Here is a 20,495-nt window from a genome sequence, read left to right as displayed (position 1 = left end):
TGTCCGTGTACCACTCCGTAAAGCGGCGTTTTAAAAAGTCATACATTTTACTTTTTGAAACAGATACCGATAAATTCCGATATTACATTTTAAAGCATTTATCGGCCGATATTATCGGACATCTCTAATGTTTTATATTCTTGTTTCTTCAAAATAGCCACCCTTCGCTGTGATTACTGCTTTGCACAGTCTTGGCGTTCTCTGGCTGAGCTTCAAGAGGTAGTCACCTGAAATGGTTTTCACTCCACAGGTGTGCTTGAAGCTCATCCAGAGAATGCCAAGAGTGTGCAAAAGTTAAAGTACCAATGATTGTCACACACACACTAGGTGTGGCGAAATAATCCTCTGCATTTGACCCATCCCCCTTGATCACCCCTTGTGAGGTGAGGGGAGCAGTGAGCAGCAGCGGTGGCCACGCCCAGGAATCACTTTTGGTGAATTAACCCCCAATTTCAACACTTAATGTTGAGTGCCAAGCAAGGAGGTAATGGCTCCCATTTTTATAGTCTTTGGTACGACTCGGCCGGGGTTTGAACTCACGACCTACCCATCTCAGGGCGGACACTCTAACCTAGGGGTGTCCAAAGTGTGGCCCGGGGGCCGTTTTCTAAAAATACTAAAATATATATATTTTTTAAACAATAAAAAGTGGAATAAAAGAGGAACCTTGTGAAATGCAACAAGAAAAAGTTGCATTGTTGACTCTAATAAGACAATGTTTTAAATAATTTCTCAAAAAATAATAATGAATAAAAAATCAATGTTGCTATAAATTAATGATTGGTTTAAGGACAAAAAGGACATAAATACCACAAACATAAAAACATGAAAAAATATGAAAATTAGAAAAAAAATGTTTCCATACTAATTATATACTAATACTAATTATACTATTGATTGTTATTATAAATATACTAAAACAATTACAATATATATTATCTGAAGCTAATATAGAGATTTAAGTGTTGAATGAAAATGTAATTTTTTTTTTTAAAAAAGAATGACCTTTTTATGAGTGGAGCACTTTTGGATCCCCAAGGATTTTAGTGGAATTTAATAACGGTCTTCGCTTAAAAAAAAAAAAAAAAAATTCTAATCGATTTTGCTAAGAATTATTGACCTATTTAGTGTTCCAATAACTTCACATTAAATATTTCACTTTGAAAATCTTTTGGGGAAAAATATTGTATATTTTGTATTTTGCCTCAAAAAATAGGGTTTCGACAAAAAGCTCGTAAAAAGTAAAAAAAATAAATAGAATTAACGATTCAAGGGTTTTATGAAAAAAATAATATATGACTTATTTTGAACCTTGTTTAACGCTGAAACCCTTCGGGGTCCCTAAGACCTAACTTGAGGGGAGCCCGTACCAGCTCGGTTGGTAGAGTGGCCGTGCCAGCAACTTGAGGGTTGCAGGTTCGATTCCCGCTTCCGCCATCCTAGTCACTGCCGTTGTGTCCTTGGGCAAGGCACTTTACCCACCTGCTCCCAGTGCCACCCACACTGCTTTAAATGTAACTTAGATATTGGGTTTCACTATGTAAAGCGCTTTGAGTCACTAGAGAAAAGCGCTATATAAATATAATTCACTTCACAATTCACTACCAGTATTTGGTTTTGAAAATTAAAAAAAAATATCAACTTGGCCCCAACATGCTTTGATTTTTCAGTGTGCGGCCCTCAGTGGGAAAAGTTTGGACACCCCTGTTCTAACCACTAGTCCCCTGAGTAGCTGGGGGCTATTTTGAAGAAACTAGAATATAAAACATGTTTTTTTTTGGTTAAGTACATAACTCCACATGTGTTCATTCATAGTTTTGATGCCTTCAATGCAAATAGTCATGAAAATAAAGACAAGGCATTGAATGAGGAGAAGTTGTGTCCAAACTTTTGTCCTGTACTGAATGTAATAAAGCTTTAACCAATTATTTGCTGGAATTGAGTGAAAATGAAATAGTCCATCCATCCATCCATCATCTTCCGCTTATCCGAGGTCGGGTCGCGGGGGGCAACAGCCTAAGCAGGGAGGAAACCCAGACTTCCCTTTCCCCAGCCACTTCATCTAGCTCTTCCCGGGGATCCCGAGGCGTTCCCAGGCCAGCCGGGAGACAGTCTTCCCAACGTGTCCTGGGTCTTCCCCGTGGCCTCCTACCGGTTGGACGTGCCCTAAACACCTCCCTAGGGAGGCGTTCAGGTGGCATCCTGACCAGATGCCCGAACCACCTCATCTGGCTCCTCTTGATGTGGAGGAGCAGTGGCTTTACTTTGAGTTCCTCCCGGATGGCAGAGCTTCTCACCCTATCTCTAAGGGAGAGACCTGGAAACTCATTTCGGCCGCTTGTACCCGTGATCTTATCCTTTCGGTCATGACCCAAAGCTCATGACCATAAGTGAGGATGGGAACGTAGATCGACCGGTAAATTGAGAGCTTTGCCTTCCGGCTCAGCTCCTTCTTCACCACAACGGATCGGTACAACGTCCGCATTACTGAAGACGCCGCACCGATCCGCCTGTCGATCTCACGATCCACTCTTCCCCCACTCGTGAACAAGACTCCTAGGTACTTGAACTCCTCCACTTGGGCAGGGTCTCCTCCCCAACCCGGAGATGGCACTCACCCTTTTCCGGGCGAGAACCATGGACTCGGACTTGGAGGTGCTGATTCTCATTCCGGTCGCTTCACACTCGGCTGCGAACCGATCCAGCGGGGAAAATGAAATAGTTTTACATTGTAAATCAACATCTTGAGAATTATTGTCAAATGTGGCTTTTTTTTTTTTTTTTTTTAAAGAAAAAATATATACTTTTTAGCACTTGACAAAATATCCACTTAAAAAAATCTTCTGTATGCCCTCCTACTAAATTCTCACAATGATTTGCCGAATACAGAAAAATATCCCGAATATGATTAAATAATGCCGACTGCTATTTAATATCTACTGTTCTAGAAGTGCACGAGCAGAAAAGACTTGGTCAATGTCATGCTTGGTCCTAATTGATATGGCACACTGCTACTGTTAGCACTATTGCTAACATGACGCAACCTCAACATTCTAAAGATCGTAGAAAACGCGTGGACTTTGTTTTGGTGTCGAACAGTAGAGTTCTTTCATTTATTGGCACCAGGAAAATGTTTAGTTTTTTTTTCCTAACAGTAACTTAGCAAAAGCAGGATATGTGGCTAACTCACTTTAGCGCATTTTTTTCCGATATTGTCGAGAGTGGGACGTCTTTTTTGGCGGACACGCTACGGTGCAAAACTAGGCAAATGTGGGTAAGAATTGATCTTTTTTTGTTATTAGCAGATACTTGCCAACCTGCCGAATTCTGGAGGTGGGTTGGGGGGAGGGTAGCGGGGTGTGTATATATTTAAGTATTTCATATATATATATATATACATACATACATACATACATACATACATACATACATACATACATACATACATACATACATACATACATACATACATACATACATACATACATATATATATATATATATATATATATATATATATATATATATGTATGTGTGGGAAAAATCACAAGACTACTTCATCTCTACAGAACTGTTTCATGAGGGGTTCCCTCAATCATGAGGAGATTTCTCTTCCTCTTACTCGTCGTCGCCGTGTCTAGTCTTCGTTCTTCTGCTTCGTCTCTTGTTATGTTTTTGGACATTACTACTTGACGAGGTTTTGAAGCAATGCATGATGGGAATCCGGATGTTGTGTGTCAGTGTATTAACGTGCCGGCTGGAATAAACACACGCTGAGAAATAGCTCCGTGCCTGCCTACTTTATGGGTTATAGATAAACCTATGGATAATGGAGACATATTTAATAGTCTCCTTTTCAGGTGAGAGTGTTACAGTCTGCTTTTCCCTCCTGTATCTGAATGTCACATGTTCCTCATCTGACACCGCCCCGCTCACGCTGAGCCCAGCACGCCCACGCAGCGACAAGCCTGCATACAATTGCCAATCTGCACACTTGGTTTTGATGAGCGCGACCTGGATAAAAGACCAATGGACCCAAGGATCGGGACGGAAACTTAGTTCTCTAATGGTGTACCGTAAGCGAAGCTGTTTGCTCTATCCTTGTTTTTCTTCTCCCTCTTCCGTGCTTTTCAGTAGTGTTTTCCTTCCGTTGCCCTGGATCTCGATTGCCCCTCGTTCCTTCACTCCTCGCTCGCCCCTGATCACCTGCCTACCCCCTGGACTTCCTCGTATCTCGTTCAACACTTTGGTAACACACACTTCAGTTAAATTCGACACATAGTGTTACACCATACACACTCTTGGATTTTTGTCACACTTCATTTCCTTAGTTTATTAGTTAGTATTTTTATTATTCTTATTTTATATATATATATATATATATATATATATATATATATATATATATATATATATATATATATATATATATATATATACATATATTATTGAACATAGTTTCCTCTAGTGTCTGTTGGCCGTCACCTCCCCTTAGTCAAGACATAACAGAGAGGACGCAAAAGGCACGCCCTCAATATTGTTGGACTCTTGACGCCTCGCTCTCGCCCCTGATCACCTGCCTGCCCCCTGGACTTCTTCGTATCTCGTTCAACACTTTGGTAACACACACTTTAGTTAAATTCTACACATAGTGTTACACCATACACACTCTTGGATTTTTGTCACACTTCATGTCCTTAGTTTATCAGTTAGTATTGTTTATTATTCCTATTATATATATATAAAAAATAAATTATTGAACATAGTTTTCTCTAGTGTCTGTTGGCCGTCACCTCCCCTTAGTCAAGACATAACAGAGAGAGGACGCAAAAGGCACGCCCTCAATATTGTATTGTTTATTATTCTTATTATATATATATATATATATATATATATATATATATAAAAAATAAATTATTGAACATAGTTTCCTCTAGTGTCTGTTGGCCGTCACCTCCCCTTAGTCAAGACATAACAAAAGGCACGCCCTCAATATTGTTGGATTCTTGACGCCTCGCTCTCGCCCCTGATCACCTGCCTGCCCCCTGGACTTCTTCGTATCTCATTCAACACTTTGGTAACACACACTTTAGTTAAATTCTACACATAGTGTTACACCATACACACTCTTGGATTTTTGTCACACTTCATTTCCTTAGTTTATCAGTTAGTATTGTTTATTATTCTTATTATATATATATATATATATATATATATATATATATATATATATATATATATATATATATATATATATATATATATAGAAAAAATTTTTTTATTGAACATAGTTTCCTCTAGTGTCTGTTGGCCGTCACCTTCCCTTAGTCAAGACATAACAAAAGGCACGCCCTCAATATTGTTGGATTCTTGACGCCTCGCTCTCGCCCCTGATCACCTGCCTGCCCCCTGGACTTCTTCGTATCACGTTCGACACTTTGGTAACACACACTTTAGTTAAATTCTACACATAGTGTTACACCATACACACTCTTGGATTTTTGTCACACTTAATTCCCTTAGTTTATTAGTTAGTATTGTTTATTATTCTTATTATATATATTTACTATATATATATATATATATCATAAATTATTGAACATACTCTCCTCTAGTGTCTGTTGGCCGTCACCTCCCCTTAGTCAAGACATAACAGAGAGAGGATGCAAAAGGCACGCCCTCAATATTGTTGTCCGGGCGGAAATCGAGAGAAATTCGGGAGAATGGTTGGCCCGGGAGATTTTCGGGAGGGGCACTGAAATTCGGGAGTCTCCCGGGAAAATCGGGAAGGTTGGCAAGTATGCAGATAACCGACGACTTTAATGGCAACTAACTTAGCGCATTTATTTCCAATATTGTCAAGAGTGGGGGGGACACGCTACGGTGCAAAACAAGGCAAATGTGTGTAAGTATTGATCTATTTTGTTATTAACAGATAAGAGAAGACTTTATTGCTTTGTGATTAAAAGAAGTTGCGGGGGAAAAACCTGCATTGGATGGAAATGATTCAACAAAAATGTTGCACTGGATATGTGTGCCGTTTTGAGAAATGTCAACTTCACCTTCAATTAAGACCTAAAAATGTGCAAATAAATCAAGGGAGAGGGGGAATGTGATGAAGGCAAAGGACGACATATTCACTTGTGCACAATGAACTACATCCACCTATTAACACTACGGGTACCTATTGTACATGACAACCATGTTCCTGTGGTGTGGCCAAAAAGGTGAAGCTTGGTGTTAGTCGAAGACGATGAGAGGAAATTAAGAGATGAGGAGGTGAAGGAATGGAGAAGGAGACATGGCTGCTGTTACGTTACGCTATGCTCTCTAATCCACTGCCGGGACAGAGGAGACGGGGGAAGGGGGGTTTTGTGGCCTACAAGTCGATGAGCTGGTCCACCAGCAGGAGGGAGCGGGCCAAGCTGGGCAGGCTGGACTCGGAGCCGCCACTGTTACTGCGAGAGTGGCCTCCTGAAACTGGCGTGAGGAGGGGAGGCGGAGCAGTAAGACAGGCGGAGGTGCGGGAGGGAAAGGAGGAGGAGGGAAAGAGAAGGCAGAACTGAGGCTTTTAGACATTCTCAGGTGGAGAGACGTTTAAAGCAGAAGCCCCGAAGTGTTTCGCGCACCAGGATTGGAGGAGAGAAGCAGGCGTGCTCACCTTGGGAGTTCTTGCGTCCGGTCACCGGGATGGGGTCAAACTCGTCCTCGGTGGCCGCCTCGGGGTTGGCCGGCTGCGGGGACTCAAAGTCAGAGATGAGGAGAGATGAATCTGCATAGAATCAAAGATGTTAGAATAATTGTATCTAAGTCATCAGAAAACGTTTTTTTTTTTTATTTTAGCAATCAAAAGGCTTGTAAAACTCCACTGTGTGGGATGGGAAGCGACATGAAGGTGTCGGTTTCTTTGATGTATTGTAATCCACGGGAAGATTTTTGTCTTGACCCGAGATCTACAAAGCGGAGAGGCAGGCACCTTTTCTTTGAACTGTTTTGTGACCAGAGGCAGCGGCTGTTTATGACCCCCTTCCTTTAGAAACAGCTGTTGCCATGTAATCAGGGAACGTCCAAATATTTCCGTTATAGCGTGGTGGGAAACTGTACAAGGGTACAGGTCAACACCTTTCTCCTCATTGAGCCAAATTTAATTCTGTCTCTGTTTGATTCCTTGCTTCTTTGTCTGTTTAATAAATATCAGTGCCAACCTCCAGCCATAATAGTGACGTGGGGAGTTCCTGTTCAGTTTTTACACAGGCTTCGTACACCTTTCCCAAAGACCAAATTCAAGCACTTTTTAAGGACTTTCAAGATCAATTTTCCAGTTTTTCCAGTGCCCTTCAAAATGCAAAAAAACATCCATCCATTCATCTTCTTCCGCTTATACGAGGTTGGGTCGCGGGGGCAGCAGCCTAAGCAGGGAAGCCCAGACTTCCCTTTCCCCAGCCACTTGGTCCAGCTCCTCCCGGCGAATCCAGAGGCGTTCACGGGGCAGCCGGGAAACAGTCTTCCCAACGTGTCCTGGGTCTTCCCCGTGGCCTACGACCGGTCGGACGTGCCCTAAAAATGTGTCTGCGGGGGCCAATGTGTATGTGGGTATAAATTATACTGTATATACACATTTCTAGTAAAAATCTGATGTACAATATGTGTGTTTGGATCCCTTTTTTGCAGGAACACTAATACCAAAAGTCACAATGTCCGTTAAAGTTCTAAAAAAGTTATGACCGACCCACCTCAAAAAAGCGGAATGGAATTTTACAGTTTTTTACTGAATGGGACACCCAAAATCTACATGAAAATAAAGAAAGTGGGATTTACAATATTACCTATGATCAATAAAACAATGAATATTAACAACACGGGCTTCACAGTGGCAGAGGGGTTAGTGTGTCTGCCTCACAATACGAAGTTCCTGCAGTCCTGGGTTCAAATCCAGGCTCGGGATCTTTCTGTGTGGAGTTTGCATGTTCTCCCCGTGAATGCGTGGGTTCCCTCCGGGTACTCCGGCTTCCTCCCACTTCCAAAGACATGCACCTGGGGATAGGTTGATTGGCAACACTAAATTGGCCCTAGTGTGTGAATGTTGTCTGTCTATCTGTGTTGGCCCTGCGATGAGGTGGCGACTTGTCCAGGGTGTACCCCGCCTTCCGCCCGATTGTAGCTGAGATAGGCGCCAGCGCCCCCCGCGACCCCAAAAAAGGGAATAAGCGGTAGAAAATGGATGGATGGATGGATATTAACAACACCCCCCACAGTACACGGTCGAATGTGGGGTGTGGGGAGTTCTCAGAGAGTATGGGGTAACGGACTGTCTTATTGTGGCGGTCCGAGTCCATGGTTCTCACCCGGAAAAGGGTGGATTGCCATCTCCAGGTTGGGGAGGAGATCTTGCCCCAAGTGGAGGAGTTCAAGTACCTCGGAGTCTTGTTCATGAGTGAGGGAAGAGTGGTTGGTGAGATCGACACGGATCGGTGCGGCGTCTTCAGTAATGCCGCTGTGGTGAAGAAGGAGCTGAGCCGGAAGGCAAAGCTCTCAATTTACCGGGCGATCTATGTTCCCATTCTCACCTATGGTCATGAGCTTTGGGTCATGACCGAAAGGATAAGTTCACGGGTACAAGCGGCCCAAATGAGTTGTCTCCACCGGGTGGCGGGGCTCTCCCTTAGAGATAGGGTGAGAAGTTCTGTCATTCGGGAGGAACTCAAAGTAAAGCCGCTGCTCCTCCACATGGAGAGGAGCCAGATGAGGTGGTTCGGGCATCTGGTCAGGATGCCACCCGAACGCCTCTCTAGGGAGGTGTTTAGGGAACTTCTGACCGGTAGGAGGCCACGGGGAAGATCCAGGACACGTTGGGAAGACTATGTCTCCCGGCTGGCCTGGGAACGCCTCGGAATCCCCCGGGAAGAGCTAGACGAAGTGGCTGGGGAGAGGGAAGTCTGGGCTTCCCTTTTTAGGCTGCTGCCCCCGCGACCCGACCTCGGCTGAGCGGAAGAAGATGGATGGATGGATTAACAACATATGAACGTCGCTCCTCGATAGACTAGGGAGGCGTTCAGGTGACATCCTGACCAGATGCCTGAACCACCTCATCTGGCTCCTCTCCATGTGGAGGAGCAGCAGCTTTACTTTGAGTTCCTCCCGGATGGAGGAAACTCGTTTTCGGCTGCTTGTACCCGTGCGCTTTTTGTATGAAAATAGTCCCGTTCATCGGTAGTGCGCCTTATAATCCGGTGCTCACCATGATCCGGAAAATACGGTAGGCTCATGTTTACTTTCGCTCTATTCAGTCTTGTGTAGGTTTAACACTGTAGTCCGAGTCTAAATGTTACTTTCTCCCAGGGTCATTTTTTTTACTGTGATCGTGATCTTGTAGTAAACATTATTAACAAGCGTTATTAGATATTTGATCGACAAGTCCCCCCTGACCACAAGCAGCACATCTTCCTCCCGAGTGCCATCCACACTACGGTCCTAAATTAGCAGCGACCGCCCAAGCCGGCGCACAAAGGCGGTCTGATGAGTCGTGGCCTCGCCAGCAGCTGAAGTGCATGTACAAGCACGCAGCAGGTGGGCATGCGGACACTTTTAAGCCTGTCACGGTTTTCACAGCCGGCTCATCAGCAACAAAACGCTTGCGCTTAGTTGCTGTCGAGTCAAACTGCAGCTGCGCTCATTCTGGGATGTCGCCCTGATTATTCCGCCGCTTGACTCAGTTCAGAGCGACGTGGTCCGTACTTCCGGCTTCACACCGGGTAGATATTGTATTACAAGCATGGCTGCGTTTCAAATGCATCCAGTGCCTCCATGGAAAGACCCCCCTCTACCTCAAAGAACTACTCACCCACAAATCCTCCACATGACACCTCCGCTTCAAACAGGCTAACCTCCTCCAACCTCCAGGGACAAAGCTACGAACTATGTGAGACCGGGCTTTCTGCTCCGCTGCTCCCAGTCTGTGGAACGCCCTCCCTGACCACCTGAGGGCCCCACAGACTGTGGATGCTTTTAAAAAAGGCTTAAAACCCTTTCTTTTTTAAAAAAAAGCCTTTTTATAGATATATGCAAACTAGTTCTAGCTATAATATATATTTTTTATAATATAATATATATTTTTTTTATAGATATATGCAAACTAGTTATAGCTATAAGCTATAAGGGGCTTCACGGTGGGAGAGGGGTTAGTGCGTCTGCCTCACAATACAAAGGTCCTGCAGTCCTGGGTTCAAATCCAGGCTCGGGATCTTTCTGTGTGGAGTTTGCATGTTCTCCCCGTGAATGCGTGGGTTCCCTCCGGGTACTCCGGCTTCCTCCCACTTCCAAAGACATGCACCTGGGGATAGGTTGATTGGCAACACTAAATTGGCCCTAGTGTGTGAATGTGAGTGTGAATGTTGTCTGTCTATCTGTGTTGGCCCTGCGATGAGGTGGCGACTTGTCCAGGGTGTACCCCGCCTTCCGCCCGATTGTAGCTGAGATAGGCGCCAGCGCCCCCCGCGACCCCGAAAGGGAATAAGCGGTAGAAAATGGATGGATGGATGGATGGATAGTTCTAGCTATAAGGCTTTTCTACTTTATTTTTATTGATTTTTATTATCTTTTTATTATTGTTATAATTTTCTTTTTTTTTCTATACACTGTAGCACTTTCAGGTTGTTTGCTCAATGTAAAGTGTTTTTTTTTTTTTTTTTTTACAAATAAAATCTATTATTTTAATTGTTATCCCTAGTGTTTGAATGTTAGTGTGGATGTTGTCTGCCTATCTGTGTTGGCCCTGCGATGAGGTAGCGACTTGTCCAGGGTGTACCCCGCCTTCCGCCTGATTGTAGCTGAGATAGGCGCCAGCGCCCCCCGCAACCCCAAAAGGGAATAAGCGGTTGGATGGATTATTTGTATCATCCAGACGGTGTGTACTGATGGCCCCCTGAAGGTGATGATGATTGTGACGAAGATTGGGATGAAGATGTTGAAGAAGAAGGACAAGAAGAAGAAGAAGGACAAGAAGACAAAGGAAAAAGACAAAGAAAGAAGATTAAGACAAAGAAGATGAAGAGGAAGAAAAAGAACAGGTGGAAAAGGAGGAGAAGACCGGGGGCACAGGTGGACGTGGCCGTCTTCATTTCCCGCTCCCTCAAAAGGGGGGTGGGAGGGGAGTAGGCTCAGCCGGTCAGAGTCCGGGCTTGCATCTGGCAGTGGAGGACTGTGGGGAGGCGTGGTCGGCCAAACGACAGCGAGGCGGGGTACGCTGGGGCTTACCCTGAGATGGCGGTGAGGAGGCGTGGCCGGCCGGCCAGCAGCGAGGCGGGACGCGCCGGGATCGGCGCCGAAATGAACGTCAGGTGCGTGGATCGCCCAGCTGGGCACAATTATGTAATCCCCTCTCGACGTATAAAAGGGCGGCAGAGGAGGAAGAGAGAGTAGGGAACCAAACAAGTGCGGAGAGAGCGAGGGAAACGGAGAGCAAGAGGCAGACGGAAACGCCGACGTGCTGCTGAAAAGCAGACGGCGGAGCGAGCAGTGGGAGGCGCAGCTGAAAAGCGACCCGACCGAAGACGAGGCTTGATTGAAAGAATAAAGCAAAGTCACAACCTGCTCGCCGTCATGTCCCTCTCTGGTGGTCAGTGGAACCCGGACAGAGAGAGTCTGTCACAGAGACGTACCTAATATTTTGGCCGGTGCAGAGTCTCCAGACAGCAGGCTGAAATCATCCAGAGCGGCGGAGGCGGAGGCGGAGGCGGATGACACCGAGGAGGCGGCGCTGCTGGTGGCTGGCGGAGGAGCGGACGGGCCCGAGATCAGAGAGCAGCCCAGCAAAGAGGCGTCGGCAGTGACGTGTTCTGAATGGAAAAAGGACGACGCTCGTCATCCAAGTGAGCACGGATGAATCACACCTTTTAGGGCACCTTTTGCGGAGTCCTCCACTTCCCCGCCGAACGGATCGGACATAGACAGCAGGTCGGGTAGCAGGAGCGACGACACATCTGGAGACTTTAGACCTTCAATCAGCTTCTCTGAAAACAAAAAGTCATGAGGACATTGGTGACTGTTTCCAATATATTTTGTAAAGGTACAGGAAGTAGTTACCCGGTGTGTTGGACAGTTCCAGGGTGTGAAACGGATCGGGGACTATCAACAGCGACGCTCCTGAATCAGCGGCATCGACAATGGCTGACAATCTTTCTGCTGAGACAGAGTAACCGTCGTTACGTTTCCATCCATCCATCTTCTTCCGCTTATCCGAGGTCAGGTCGCGGGGGCAGCAGCCTAAGCAGGGAAGCCCAGACTTCCCTCTCCCCAGCCACTTCGTCTAGCTCTTCCTGGGGGATCCCGAGGCGTTCCAAGGCCAGCCGGGAGACATAGTCTTCCCAACGTGTCCTGGGTCTTCCCCATGGCCTCCTACTGGTTGGACGTGCCCTAAACACCTCCCTCGGTAGGCGTTCGGGTGGCATCCTGACCAGATGCCCGAACCACCTCATCTGGCTCCTCTCGATATGGAGGAACAGCAAATTACTTCTATTTTTGGTATTGTCGCACCTACATGTCAAGTCCAAGTGTCCATGCACAAATGCGACTATTGGTCATATGCACCAGGGAGCGTTTATTCCAATTTAGCGAAGATAAATTAATTACTCTTCCGGTTGAGCTGGGCAAATATTTTGACTCGGGGACCGCATTGAGAGAAAAAATGTGTCTGGTGGGGCCAATGTGTATGTGTATGAATTATATATAGACATTTCCGGTAAAAATCTGATGAACAATATATATGTTTGGGTGCCTTTTTTTCGAGTAACACAAATACGAAAAGTCACAAAGTCCGACAGAGTTCTAAAAAAAAGTTATGACAGACACACCTAAAAAAAAAAACTGAATTGAATTGTACAGTTTTTTACTGAATGGGACATCCAAAATGTAAAGGAGCACTCCTTTTCCATCGTTAGACTCTTGGTGTGGCGACAAAACTGGAGCTCAATTCTCCGCATGGACGGAGTGGATTAAAAAAATATATAAAACTTATTTTGACCTCAGTAGAAGCATTTAAGTCTCACCTTAAAACTCATTTGTATACTCTAGCCTTTAAATAGACTCCCTTTTTAGACCAGTTGATCTGCCGTTTCTTTTCTTTTTCTTCTATGTCCCACTCTCCCTTGTGGAGGGGGTCCGATCCGGTGGCCATGTACTGCTTGCCTGTGTATCGGCTGGGGACATCTCTGCGCTGCTGATCCGCCTCCGCTTGTGATGGTTTCCTGCTGGCTCCGCTGTGAACAGGACTCTCGCTGCTGTGTTGGATCCGCTTTGGACTGGACTCTCGCGACTGTGTTGGATCCATTGTGGATTGAACTCTCACAGTATCATGTTAGACCCGCTCGACATCCATTGCTTTCCTCCTCTCCAAGGTTCTCATAGTCATCATTGTCACCGACGTCCCACTGGGTGTGAGTTTTCCTTGCCCTTATGTGGGCCTACCGAGGATGTCGTGGTGGTTTGTGCAGCCCTTTGAGACACTAGTGATTTAGGGCTATATAAGTAAACATTGATTGATTGATTGATTGATCGCTTCATTGCACGTTTTTGTTGCCCTGGTCCATGATTGCATCCAAACTGATATAGTAAAAAATAAATACAAAAATAATCGCCATTTTCGTTTTTCCTTGCTCTTCCATAGACATCATAGTCTGTGTTTCCTCATGCTCTTCCAGCATTTCCTCAAGCATCGAGAGGGAATACATCAGTAAAAGAGGACACAAAATACAATAATAGCGCTCTGCACTCATTTTCTTGTTTTTGAACACTGGGTCTGCTCTTTCTTTTCCATTGTCCCCGTGTTGTCACTCAGACTTCAGTGTGCTCCTGATTTCTTTGATCTTACAAACCCCGTTTCCATATGAGTTGGGAAATTGTGTTAGATGTAAATATAAACAGAATACAATGATTTGCAAATCATTTTCAACCCATATTCAGTTGAATGCGCTACAAAGACAACATATTTGATGTTCAAACTGATAAACATTTTTTTTTGCAAATAATCATTAACTTCAGAATTTGACGCCAGCAACACGTGACAAAGAAGTTGGGAAAGGTGGCAATAAATACTGATAAAGTTGAGGAATGATAAAAATAAATGATAAATGGGTTGTACTTGTATAGCGCTTTTCTACCTTCAAGGTACTCAAAGCGCTTTGACACTACTTCCACATTTACCCATTCACACACACATTCACACACTGATGGAGGGAGCTGCCATGCAAGGCGCCCACCAGTACCCATCAGGAGCAAGGGTGAAGTGTCTTGCTCAGGACACAACGGACGTGACGAGGTTGGTACTAGGTGGGATTTGAACCAGTGACCCTCGGGTTGCGCACGGCCACTCTCCCACTGCGCCACGCCGTCCCATAAATGCTCATCAAACACTTATTTGGAACATCCCACAGGTGTGCAGGCTAATTGGGAACAGGTGGGTGCCATGATTGGGTATAAAAGCAGCTTCCCAAAAAATGCCCAGTCTTTCACAAGAAAGGATGGGGCGAGGTACACCCCTTTGTCCACAACTGTGTGAGCAAATAGTCAAACAGTTTAAGAACAAAGTTTCTCAAAGTGCAATTGCAAGAAATTTACGGATTTCAACATCTACGGTCCATAATATCATCAAAAGGTTCAGAGAATCTGGAGAAATCACTCCACGTAAGCGGCATGGCCGGAAACCAACATTGAATGACCGTGACCTTTGATCCCTCAGACGGCACTGTATCCAAAACCGACATAAATCTCTAAAGGATATCACCACATGGGCCCAGGAACACTTCAGAAAACCACTGTCACTAAATACAGTTCGTCGCTACATCTGTAAGTGCAAGTTTAAGCTCTACTATGCAAAGCGAAAGCCATTTATCAACAACATCCAGAAACGCCGCCGGCTTTTCTGGGCCTGAGATCATCTAAGATGGACTGATGCAAAGCGTAAATGTGTTCTGTGGTCTGACGAGTCCACATTTCAAATTGTTTTAGAAAAGGGGAAGCAAGCCATCCAGACTGTTATCGACGCAAAGTTCAAAAGCCAGCATCTGTGATGGTATGGGGGTGCATTAGTGCCCAAGGCATGGGTAACTTACACATCTGTGAAGGCACCATTAATGCTGAAAGGTACATACAGGTTTTGGAATAACATATGCTGCCATCTAAGTGCCGTCTTTTTCATGGAGGCCCCTGCTTATTTCAACAAGACAATGCCAAGCCACATTCAGCACGTGTTACAACAGCGTGGCTTTGTAAAAAAAAAAGAGTGCGGGTACTTTCCTGGCCCGCCTGCAGTCCAGACCTGTCTGTCATGGAAAATGTGTGGCGCATTATGAAGCATAAAATACGACTGTTGAACGACTGAAGCTCTACATAAAACAAGAATGGGAAAGAATTCCACTTTCAAAGCTTCAATAATTAGTTTCCTCAGTTCCCAAACATTTATTGAGTGTTGTTAAAAGAAAAGGTGATGTAACACAGTGGTGAACATGCCCTTTCCCAACTACTTTGGCATGTGTTGCAGCCATGAAATTCTAAGTTAATTATTATTTGCAAAAAAAATAATGTTTGAGTTTGAACATCAAATACGTTGTCTTTGTAGCATATTCAACTGAATATGGGTTGAAAATGATTTCCAACCATTGTATTCTGTTTATATTTACATCTAACACAATTTCCCAACTCATATGGAAACAGGGTTTGCATCTATAGACATTATTTTTAGGTCCATAATAATTAAAAAAAATGTTGTCAACATTAAGGGGCCCCTTTAAGGAGCCTCAAGAGGGTTGTGATGCTATATACTGTATATATATATGTAATGGTGTGACACGGTGGAAGAGGGGTTAGTGCGTCTGCCTCACAATACGAAGGTCCTGCAGTCCTGGGTTCAAATCCAGGCTCGGAATCTTTCTGTGTGGAGTTTGCATGTTCTCCCCGTGACTGCGTGGGTTCCCTCCGGGTACTCCGGCTTCCTCCCACTTCCAAAGACATGCACCTGGGGATAGGTTGATTGGCAACACTAAATTGGCCCTAGTGTGTGAATGTGAGTGTGAATGTTGTCTGTCTATCTGTGTTGGCCCTGCGATGAGGTGGCGACTTGTCCAGGGTGTACCCCGTCTTCCGCCCGATTGTAGCTGAGATAGGCGCCAGCCCCCCCCGCGACCCCAAAAGGGAATAAGCGGTAGAAAATGGATGGATGGATGGATGGTGTGACATACCTTGACAGTCCTGCGATGTGTTCTCCCCAGGCGAGGTCTGTAAGCCGGGTATCAACTCTTCACACGGGGTCTCGCACCCTGAGGGCGGCTCTGCAAACCACAGTTTGCATGATGCACTCACGAAGGCAGAACACCAAACGAGCACACACTTTACCAGCAGGCTTGGCGTCTTCGGGCTTGATTTCTTCTGCCGTCAAGTTGGAGAAGCCGTCGTTGTCGTCGAACGGGTTCCATGTGGGCGCCGCGGAGCTCTCGCTTTGGTAATGAGCGGGCTGGATGGAGCCGGCTTGGGAGCTAAAGAGGGACAGTCTCTTCACTGAATGTGATCTTAGTCTTACAGTAAGACGTTGTACAAAACCCAAAAGCAGTGAAGTTGGCACGTTGTGTAAAAGGTAAATAAAAACAGAATACAATGATTTGCAAATCCTTATCAACTTATATTCAAATCAATAGACTGCAATGACAAGATATTTGATGTTCACGCTGGAAAACTTTTTTAGCCTATTTGAAATTTGATGCCTGCAAGATGTTTCAAAAAGCTGGCACAAGTGGCAAAAAAGACTGAGAAAGTTGAGGAATACTCAAACACTTATTTTCCTTGCCCTTGTGTGGGCTCGGAACCGCGGATGTCGTTGTGGCTTGTGCAGCCCTTTGAGACACTTGTGATTTAGGGCTGTATAAAATAAACATTGATTGATTAATAGATCCCCTTTTTAGACCAGTTGATCTGCCGTTTCCAGAGTCGGTACCCGGGGTGGACTGTGCATTGGTTGGGGACATCCCTGCGCCGCTGACCCGTCTCCGCTCGGGATGGTCCACTATGGACTGGACTCTTACTATTATGTTAGATCCACTATGGACTGGACTCTCACGATTATGTTAGATCCAATATGGACTGGACTCTCACAATATTATGTTAGATCCACTATGGACAGGACTGTCACTATTATGTTAGATCCACTATGGACTGGACTCTCACGATTATGTTAGATCCAATATGGACTGGACAATCACAATATTATGTTAGATCCACTATGGACTGGACTCTTACTATTATGTTAGATCCACTATGGACTGGACTCTTACTATTATGTTAGATCCACTATGGACTGGACTCTTACTATTATGTTAGATCCACTATGGACTGGACTCTCACGATTATGTTAGATCCACTATGGACTGGACACTCACAATATTATGTTAGATCCACTATGGACTGGAAACTCATATTTTATGTTAGATCCACTATGGACTGGACACTCACAATATTATGTTAGAGCCACTATGGACTGGACTCTCACTATTATGTTAGATCCACTATGGACTGGACTCTCACTATTATGTTAGATCCACTATGGACTGGACTCTCACTATCATGTTAGATCCAATATGGACTGGACTCTTACTATTATGTTAGATCCACTATGGACTGGACTCTCACTATCATGTTAGATCCAATATGGACTGGACTCTCACTATTATGTTAGATCCACTATGGACTGGACTCTCACGATTATGTTGGATCCACTATGGACTGGACACTCACAATATTATGTTAGATCCACTATGGACTGGAAATTCATATTTTATGTTAGATCCACTATGGACTGGACACTCACAATATTATGTTAGATCCACTATGGACTGGACACACAATATTATGTTAGATCCACTATGGACTGGACACACAATATTATGTTAGATCCACTATGGACTGGACACACAATATTATGTTAGAACCACTATGGACTGGACTCTCACTATTATGTTAGATCCACTATGGACTGGACTCTCACTATTATGTTAGATCCACTATGGACTGGACTCTTACCATTATGTTAGATCCACTATGGACTGGACTGTCACTATTATGTTAGATCCACTATGGACTGGACTCTCACGATTATGTTAGATCCACTATGGACAGGACTGTCACTATTATGTTAGATCCACTATGGACTGGACTCTCACGATTATGTTAGATCCAATATGGACTGGACAATCACAATATTATGTTAGATCCACTATGGACTGGACTCTTACTATTATGTTAGATCCACTATGGACTGGACTCTTACTATTATGTTAGATCCACTATGGACTGGACTCTCACGATTATGTTAGATCCACTATGGACTGGACACTCACAATATTATGTTAGATCCACTATGGACTGGAAACTCATATTTTATGTTAGATCCACTATGGACTGGACACTCACAATATTATGTTAGATCCACTATGGACTGGACACACTATTATGTTAGAGCCACTATGGACTGGACTCTCACTATTATGTTAGATCCACTATGGACTGGACTCTCACTATTATGTTAGATCCACTATGGACTGGACTCTTACCATTATGTTAGATCCACTATGGACTGGACTCTCACTATCATGTTAGATCCAATATGGACTGGACTCTTACTATTATGTTAGATCCACTATGGACTGGACTCTCACTATCATGTTAGATCCAATATGGACTGGACTCTCACTATTATGTTAGATCCACTATGGACTGGACTCTCACGATTATGTTGGATCCACTATGGACTGGACACTCACAATATTATGTTAGAGCCACTATGGACTGGACACACAATATTATGTTAGATCCACTATGGACTGGACACACAATATTATGTTAGATCCACTATGGACTGGACACACAATATTATGTTAGATCCACTATGGACTGGACACACAATATTATGTTAGATCCACTATGGACTGGACACACAATATTATGTTAGAACCACTATGGACTGGACTCTCACTATTATGTTAGATCCACTATGGACTGGACTCTCACTATCATGTTAGATCCAATATGGACTGGACTCTTACTATTATGTTAGATCCACTATGGACTGGACTCTCACTATTATGTTAGATCCACTATGGACTGGACTCTCACTATTATGTTAGATCCACTATGGACTGGACTCTCACTATTATGTTGGATCCACTATGGACTGGACTCTCACTATTATGTTGGATCCACTATGGACTGGACTTCCACAATATTATGTCAGACCCACTTGACGTCCATTGCATCTGGTCTCCCATAGAGGCGGGAGTCAGGGGGGGTGGGTCGTCTAGGGGTCATTCTCGTCGACGTCCCACTGGGTTGTGAGTTTTTCCTTGCCCTGATGTGGGATCTGAACCGAGGATGTTGTGGCTTGTGCAGCTCTTTGAGATACTTGTAATTTAGAGCTATATAAATAAAAATTGATTGATTATTTGGAACATCACACAGGTGAACAAGCTAATTGGGAACAGGTGGGTGCCATGATTGGGTATAAAAGCAGCTTCCATGAAATGCTCAAATCATTCACAAACAGGGATGGGACCAGGTTCACCAATTTGTGAACAATTGCCGGAGCAAATTGTTTAAGAACTACATTTCTCAACCAGCTATTGCAAGGAATTTAGGTATTTCACCATCTACGGTCCGTAACATCATCAAAAGATTCGGGGAATCTGGAGAAATCACTGCATGTAAGCGGCAAGGCTGAAAACCAAAATTGAATGCCCGTGACCATGATCCCTCAGACGGTACTGCATCAAAAAGTGACATCGGTGTGTAAAGGATATCACCACAGTCATGTTATTCATTTTTGAATCGTGATCTATGTTTCAATATGTTTTTGTTAGACTGAAAATAAACTGAAACTGAAACATGGGCTCAGGAAGACTTCAGAAAACCACTGTCAGTGACTAGAGTTGGTCGCTACATCTGTAAGAGCAAGTTACAACTCTACTATGCACAGCGAAAGCCATTCATCAACAACACCCAGAACGCCGCCGGATTCGTTCATCTAGGATGGACTGAAGCAAAGTGAAAAAGTGGTAAAAATGCCTATGTGACAACTTTTTTGCAATGTGTTGCTGCCATTAAATTCTAAGTTAATGATTATTTTGCAAAACAAATAAGTTTCTTAGTTGGAACATTAACTATATTGTCTTTGAAGTCTGCTCAATTAAATACAGGTTGAAAATGATTTTCAAATCATCGTATTCTGTTTTCATTTACCATTTACAGAATGTGACAACTTCACTGGATTTGGGGTTTTGTAGCAAACAAGCGACTTACTGGACGAGGTCTGCCTCTGCCCCCTGTGAGGAGTCGGCCACTCCATTGGCGCTGCTCGCTGTGGGATCACTCGGGACGCGTCTGTGGCTCTGCGCCTCCGACGTCTTTGGAGAAGCAGGCGCAGTCTGGTCCAGAGAGACACACGTTGTTAACGTGCAACGGCA

The 20,495-nt window shown here is 44.3% G+C and overlaps 1 protein-coding gene across 3 annotated transcripts in view; it reads right to left on the bottom strand.

The window, feature by feature from the left end:
- LOC133535840 (AP2-associated protein kinase 1-like) overlaps positions 1-20,495 on the bottom strand; it is a 74,397-nt gene that overhangs the window by 12,584 nt on the left and 41,318 nt on the right. Inside the window, exons 14-21 of one of the 3 annotated variants that reach the window (XM_061875816.1) lie at positions 20,332-20,456; positions 16,384-16,523; positions 16,230-16,319; positions 12,082-12,180; positions 11,901-12,008; positions 11,658-11,834; positions 6,662-6,772; positions 5,336-6,480 (exon numbers count right to left, since the gene is read on the bottom strand). In XM_061875816.1, coding sequence (XP_061731800.1) covers positions 6,380-6,480; positions 6,662-6,772; positions 11,658-11,834; positions 11,901-12,008; positions 12,082-12,180; positions 16,230-16,319; positions 16,384-16,523; positions 20,332-20,456 — 951 coding nt within the window. In that variant the 3' untranslated portion in view covers positions 5,336-6,379. Of the gene's footprint in view, positions 1-5,335; positions 6,481-6,661; positions 6,773-11,657; positions 11,835-11,900; positions 12,009-12,081; positions 12,181-16,229; positions 16,320-16,383; positions 16,524-20,331; positions 20,457-20,495 lie in introns of those variants that run through there. The other 2 variants (XM_061875814.1, XM_061875815.1) reach the window with 2 other exon arrangements.

The sequence above is a fragment of the Nerophis ophidion genome, linkage group LG17 (genome assembly GCF_033978795.1).
Source record: "Nerophis ophidion isolate RoL-2023_Sa linkage group LG17, RoL_Noph_v1.0, whole genome shotgun sequence".
Taxonomy (NCBI): domain Eukaryota; kingdom Metazoa; phylum Chordata; class Actinopteri; order Syngnathiformes; family Syngnathidae; genus Nerophis; species Nerophis ophidion.
This window is presented reverse-complemented; position numbering and strand designations above follow the sequence as displayed.